This window comes from Pleuronectes platessa, chromosome 4 (genome assembly GCF_947347685.1).
Source record: "Pleuronectes platessa chromosome 4, fPlePla1.1, whole genome shotgun sequence".
NCBI lineage: Eukaryota > Metazoa > Chordata > Actinopteri > Pleuronectiformes > Pleuronectidae > Pleuronectes > Pleuronectes platessa.
Genome location: NC_070629.1, coordinates 24,550,267 through 24,557,766, shown reverse-complemented (window position 1 = coordinate 24,557,766; position 7,500 = coordinate 24,550,267). Strand labels below are relative to the sequence as shown.

The 7,500-nt window shown below is 40.9% G+C and overlaps 1 protein-coding gene across 1 annotated transcript in view; it reads right to left on the bottom strand.

Annotated features, from left to right (window-relative positions):
* The window catches only part of gck (glucokinase (hexokinase 4)), a gene marked incomplete at its 5' end in the record, with an annotated part of 7,921 nt that extends 3,054 nt beyond the window's left edge, over positions 1–4,867 (bottom strand). The window contains 8 exon segments of the mRNA XM_053421104.1: positions 2–185; positions 271–370; positions 459–554; positions 646–765; positions 899–1,053; positions 1,162–1,324; positions 1,714–1,860; positions 4,357–4,867. Coding sequence (XP_053277079.1) covers positions 2–185; positions 271–370; positions 459–554; positions 646–765; positions 899–1,053; positions 1,162–1,324; positions 1,714–1,860; positions 4,357–4,365 — 974 coding nt within the window.
* Positions 4,868–7,500: the final 2,633 nt, after the last annotated feature.

Here is a 7,500-nt window from a genome sequence, read left to right as displayed (position 1 = left end):
CAGCTGTTTTCCGGGGTTAATGGAGGTCTCGTCCACCACCCGGTCGTACTCCAGTCTGAACTCCTCCAGCTCCCCGTTGGCCCCGAACGCCCCCCACTCTGTGTTCACACACATCCGGCCCTCCTCCCCTTCCACCAGCTCCACGGTCCTCATCTCCTCCATGTAACAGGCGTTACAACCAGTGCCTGGCGAAAACAGACAGTGTTGAGATGAGTGTACACAATTGTTGTTAGTTTATAAGAGCATGTGGGAGCTTGTTCTATTTCTTACCGACAATCATCCCGACTTCGCAGCTGCGGTCCTCGTAATAGCAGGAGATCATGGTGGCCACTGTGTCGTTCACCATCGCGACCACGTCCATCTCAAAGTCCTGCGTGATGTCAACATCACAATTCATCTTACTCAGTCTCAAGCTGCTCAGTGTAAGAAAAGGTGACTCGTGATGAAGTGTAACTCACTCCTCGTCTCTTGATGGCATCTCGGAGTAAACCCACAATGTTGTTGCCCTCGGCCCCAGAGGCCTTGAAGCCTTTGGTCCAGTTAATGAGGATTCCCTGTGGAGAAAGAGAGGGACAAACTTCAAATATATAAAAAACGTCACAATACCTAGAATGGAATGTTGAAAAGATCATTCCCCCCCCATACCTTGTCAATGTTCTCATGTCGCACTGGAAAGGAGAAGGTGAAACCCAGAGGAAGCTTCTTGTGCTTGATGTGATGTTTGTCCAAAAAGTCCGACATGCACTCGGCTACGTAGTCAAAGAGCTGCAGGATGTGAGAGGAGGGGAACATGCACAATATATTAGTAACAAGGGCTTTAATGTCAAAAGTCACGCTCAAGTTCACAAAGACCAGAGCAGAAGTTTGAGTTTTGTATCTAATTGTTGGGTTCACTGACCATTTCAGCCGTCCCCGTCATGGCATCTTCAGGAATGGAGTACATCTGGTTCTTGGTCTCTACCTTCCAGCTCCCATCCTCGTCTTCACCCACTATGACCAGCATGACACGGAAGTTTGTACCCCCCAGGTCCAGAGCCAGGAAATCCCCCACCTCTGTCAAAAACACACACTACATGTAAATGCACATACTGGTTTCACCTGCCCCCCAAGTGATGAGGTTTTAAGTCAAAGATTGATCACATATTTTGTGATCATATCTACCTGAGCCCTCAGGGGTGGAGCACACGTAGGTTGGCAGCATTTTGACACTGGCCTCCTCGTGCGTCTCTAAGCGCAGTCCTCTCTCCATTTCACGCTGCATCCGCTTCATGATTTCATTGAGCTCTTCCTCATTCACTCTGAACTCTGACAGGATCTGCTCTACCTGCAGCGAGAGGGCGAGGAGAGCAGGTCAGGAGCGGCACACAAAACTGTGGTTTTACACATGTGTTCTGGACAAAAGGTTCAGGTTCACTTATAAAAGTCATGGTGCAGTGAAAACCAGAGGCAGAAACAGACTATAAGGAGCAGAAGAGCAGAAACAAATGAGAATGAACAAGACAAAACTTATTTACAATAGAAAACATTGGAATAACGTAAAGAGGACTCTTAGTTCTGGGACTGGGAATTGTCCAGTTTCTTCTCAAACAGCATGGACAGACTTGTCAACTCACACAACCGTCAAGTGAGATAAAAACACAAATCCACAGCATCACTCAAGTTCAAATCACTGAAGTCTTATTTGAGCGCTGGAGGCAGAAAGGTGAATCTTACCATGAGGATTTTATCAACCACAGAGACGTGGCTACGAGGCATCTTCCCCGTCTGGTCGAGACGAGAGCGGGCACACGGCATCGTCACAGGTCGGACTAAATGAGCTTCTCTGTGTGTTTCCAGGTGTGTGCGGAGTGTGTGTCCACCCTGTGTGTGTGCAGAGTCAGTGAAGTGTGAGTGCCCCTGAATGAGAAGCTCAGCTGTTTTTATGCTCAGGTGAAGTGGGCTGGAGGCATCAGACGTAAATGCACACCCCTTCCCTATACCTCACCCCATCTGCCCACGTAGGTTCACACACATTGCTCACACACACACACACACACACACACACACACACACACACACACACACACACACACACACACAGTACAGGGCACAAACTTACAACCTCTGTTCAAAGTTAAAAAACTAATAGTTTAACAATTTTATTATATAATTGAGGGGCCGAGGATTTTTTAAATGCACATTCTTATATTTGATCCACAACTCATTTCTACAAGAGCTGAATGATGATTTAATATGCACTGATTTTTTTTTTCCTTTTTTGAAAGAAAATCTCAAATGAACCATGGAAATATGATCAACTAAAAGATATTCTGAACTACGTTGCTTTTATGAATAATTACATTTTTAATGCATTTACAAATGCTGATAAATAAATTCTTCACAAAATATTCTTATCTAATTCCGACCTGGTCATATGTGTTTTGAACAAGTTGGCTCATGATGTTTATCTGTAATTCAGTAACTCAGCAGATGTTGTGTTTGCCTTGAAAAGGAGACTTTTAATTTCAGTCCACTAATATTTGTCTTGCTGAATAAAGAAATTACAATAATCACAGTTCCTTGTCATTGTCAAGACCAAAATACAGATTTCTATAGATGAGCTACATCAGATATTTTAATCCAGCAAAATAAGACTTAATATTTGACTTGGTGAATTATTTTATTTCAAAGAGCAACATCCAGCGGCAGGTTTGATCAACGGGTCAACTTCAAAAGTCTGGGAGAGTTACGCATATATTTGTATATGAACTATGTTACTAAAATTAGAAACAGTGAGGGATGAATGACCTGTAAAACCAACAATACTCTTTGCAGGTGAAGGCCTTTTGGTGCTTATCTGCTCCTGAGGTTTACCTGACCAGAGGTCAGAGCTTTTCTTAGCTCGAGCTTTTGGCTGAAACTGTGACCCTGTCCCCAGTGCCCTGACCCAAACCCACACATTTATGTAAATATAAACACATATTCTCAATAGGCTCCGATACAATACGCATTTTAAACCTCTTAAATATCTACTCAGGTAGCTTCAACTTTGGGGTTAAATAATAATATACAGTACATAATATTTTTACATGGTTAAAGCATTCAAACAATAGATAATATATTTGTTTTGATTCTAACATTTTTTACCATGGGATGCTCATCATTTTCCACACTTTTCCACAAAATAGCCATATGTACAGTATTTGTTTTTGGAATATTATGTATATAAACCTATATATTTGGTATTAATGTTTGAATCTGTGCTCGATAAAAAACCTAAAGTTTTGAACAAATCGATTTTGTAAAAATGTTGATCAGTGGAGTGGAAAAGAGGAACTCAGAGTGACAAAGTGATTAATGATAAAATTGCCTATAACCTTCCATTTTTATAGACGTGTATTTCATCAGCTGCACTTTCAATTTGAGATCTTTAGTGCTGCTTTGACTTTGACCGGGCGACGTGTATTTGTTGGTGTAACAACAGTTCATTTATGGCTAAGAGTTGAATGTGTGCCAAGTACTTGTCAATGGCTGATTATCTGCTTAATTTAACCTGCTGGCTTGTTTGCACAGAGAGCTGCCTGATGGATTTCCATTCAGCCAGCTGTCTCCCATGTCTATGCCAACGTGTTACTCGATTACAGCAGAGGGACATGTAAAGATCGACATTATGGTATGTTACCTCATGCTGTACATCCAGGAATTTGTGTCACAGCGTGTTCACTGCTGCACGTGAGTTGATTCATTACAGTTAGTCCAATGAGGGGGAAAGCTTTCAACTCAGACTGGTCACATTCAGCCTCCTGGCACATGTATCCATTTAAAGCAATAAAATAATCAAAGAGTTAAGGCAGTTTTTTCTTAACCTGGATTTGTAGGTTAACATGAACATTCTTTCTGCTTTATTTATTTCCATTTTTGCGTCAGCTCATCTTTTAAAGTGCTCTTACACTATGAATGAATAATTATTCATCCTGCAGCCACCGGCCCATAAGGTCACTACCTACTAACATAATAACTTTCATGTGTATTTACTTAAATACGCCTTATTAATGATACTTTATTTAATTACTTTAAGTAGGTAATTGTAGTTATGTCCCTTAAGTGGTTTACCAGCAAACATTTAATCACTTATTTTGCACTTTTTTAATTGAGTACAAATTGATATATAGATAGACAGATAGATAGATAGATAGATAGATAGATAGATAGATAGATAGATAGATAGATAGATAGATAGATAGATGGATAGATAGATAGATAGATAGATGGATAGATAGATAGGATGAGCATGAGCATGAGCATGAGCCATATGTTAACAGTAATACATGAACTTGAACTTTCTTGAGATAAATCAAAATACTTTTTCTATCTTACCTTATCCATCGTATCACGACGAGGAATAAATCCCAACTGTCCTCTCGACCATCAGGGCTTTCCAGGGGATGTTCACTCTTTCTTCAGGAGTTGCGGAAATTCCCACGTTTCAGTTGTTGTTTTCACTCCGAGTTTGAAGATTAAAGAAAACGCTAAACTTTTATGGGAAACTGTCCAAACATTATGTTCCCAAAACGTTTGACATAATGTTCAGCAGCTTGTTTCAAACACACAGGCCGATACCTGCAGCGGTTTAAACAGTCAAATGAGATGTTTAGGAGCAGATACACTTCATAAAAAACCAATGGATTTGTCTTCATCCATGCAGAAAGGAAAAATAATGACAAATCTTAATTCCAATTCACATGATATGAAAAATTAATTATTTTTAGTCTTAAAGACATCAAATAAAAAATGTATTCATCTTCATCTCTGTAGATATTGTAGTCTAAATAAAAACCTGAGGATTTGTCTTTGTTCTTGCTGTTAACTGGTCCGGTTAGAAATATCCGCATGTGCGCTCAGCCTGGGCCATCAGCTCCATCAGCTCCATCAGCTCCATCAGCTCCATCAGTCAGACGACAGAGGAGATTGAGTTTTCCATCCAAGTCTTTGTTCCACTGATGAACCAATACAAGTTTAGAGCATCAAAATCTGAGAAAGGCAAATATTGAGACGATGTCCTGTTCTACAGCTGAACTTCTCCCTGACGCTGTTACTTCAACATCTATTGACCTATTCCAGGAAAGAAGAAGGGTGTTCTTCCTCTACTGGTGCAGCAGCAACTGGGGAACAGATGCACCTGGAGGCTCAGCCGTTTCCATGCCAAACTGGTTTCAGTGTGTTACCTTGGAAATGAATTACGGACACACTTCTACCATGGAAAACACTTATCCACTGAGTTAAGTGGCCGGGGGACATTGTTAAATGGAGCAAGGTCACCAAAGAAAACATCAGGGGGGGGCAGCTGGGGGTGGCTGGTTTTTGTGACCAAAACACTTGAGACTCACAAGGACACAAAGCTGTTTCACACTTTTACTCCTAATAATAATAATATTAATAAGAATTAGAATGATAAGAAGAATAGTAATGATACTACTAATAATAATAAGAAGAAGAAGAAGAAGAAGAAGAAGAAGAAGAAGAAGAAGAAGAAGAATGATGATAATACTGATAATAATAATAAACATCATCATCATCATAATAGCATTCGTGATAAATCATTAATTACATTACAAAATTATATTAGAAAATAAAATTAGTTGAAGATGACTATACTGGGTACTTATACTATTTTTCAATATTCTTATAGTCACCATATTGAAAATATTACTTTATACTCATGTTAATTTATGCGATTATCATTTTAGTGCTTTTAATGTTTGGCTTCATGCAGACAGGTAGTGTGTGTAGCACTCAATTAGAACCTGACATATTCAAATTAATTTGGTTAAAATTGAATCTTGTTTTGTTTATTTAAAAGATAACTATATGAGAAAAGTTGACATTTGACCTGAATTATATTTACTTCCCCAAATATGATGCGTGTTTCTCTTTGGAAAATGAACTAGTTTACTCACGTCAATGTTTCAGTGTTGTGATTGAGGGGGGGGGGGGGGGGGGGGGGGGGGGGGTTGCAATCCTGTCCAGATTTACATTTATTAGAAGCTTTAACAACTTTATTACGATGACATTTCATTTCATTTTTTCGAGCGGAAACCTCGAGGAACAGCAGACGTCTCTGTTTCCGACCGGAACAGATTTGCCGTCGGACCGTGTGAGGATCGTGACGTGGTGATTGGTCGCTGAGCTGCACCTCGGAATTTATCAACTTTGCGCAAAACTCCTTCGTGACCAGGTCTCTGGGCGCGTGTTCGACCCACGGACACGACTCGCGTCACGTGGACTGAGAAGCTCGTTGCTTTGTGTTCTGGTTCGTGACTCAAAAAGGTGTTTGCTGCGGGATTGTGTCTGGTAAGTTCCCCGAGGCCTCGGGACAGCTTCAGCTAGCATCGAGCGTCCCTTCATTTCTGTGGTGTTTACACTCGTTTTTAAACCCGGTTCACGCCGGTGTCCGTCTGTGGCGAGTGAGCACAGACCGCTGTCAGTTACCCAATCGATCCCAGCCCGGAGATAAACACTTATCTAACCCCGAGCGTGGCTGGCTAGCATTAGCCGGTTAGCTCGCTAGCTCAAAACAATGCGTTTACTTTCACTCGCTCTGAAGTTCTCCAAGCCGGTTGAGGGGGATAATGCGTCTCATGTGATTCTGCTTGTGTCGTCCTCTCAAATCGGATTACCAGGGCCGTGTGCGTGTATTTGTTTGTGTGTGTGAGAGAGAGAGAGAGAGAGAGCGAGTGACGGCGGCAGCATGAAGCTCTACAGCCTCAGCATCATCTATAAGGGATCCACCAAGTCCAACCTCCTGAAGGCGGCCTACGACCTGTCCTCCTTCAGCTTCTTCCAGCGCTCCAGGTGCGTCACCATTAGACTCCCAGCTAATAGCCTGTGTTTATCTTTTAAACATCTCCTATATCTCTAGTTTTCTATTTGAACTTGTATTATTGCACTTACCATGCTGTACCATGGCTGTGTCAGTCGAATGCAGAACTTTGTATCACTTCAGTTATTGAGCTTTAAATCTGTATTTATTTTTGGATTCAGTACTTATCTTTCCATCACCTTATACTTCAAATATTTGTGCTGTCGATATCTCCGTCAGCACATACTTATTTACATTGACCGCTTTGTAGTAGTTCTTGAGGCGAGACTTTCATCTCACTGCTGTAAACCTGTTCTTGACTCATTTTGACCTTTTATTATTCTCATGCTTATGGACTGTTTTGTGTAATACTTGTGGTCTAAAGTTCCCTTGGGATCAATAAAGTATCTATCTATCTATCTATCATCTGTCCATCTCTTACTACGTGTTGTTTTGGTTTGTTTAGTATTCAGGAGTTCATGACCTTCACAAGTGCCTTGATCGTTGAGCGAACATCACTAGGAAGCCGTGCCTCTGTCAAAGAACAAGGTAAAAAGAAATAGAACATTTCTAGTTTATGTTAATGTAAAATAATCTGATTTCATTTTGATGGTGACACAGTTGTGGTTTCTCTTTCCTTCAGAGTACCTGTTGCCATGTGT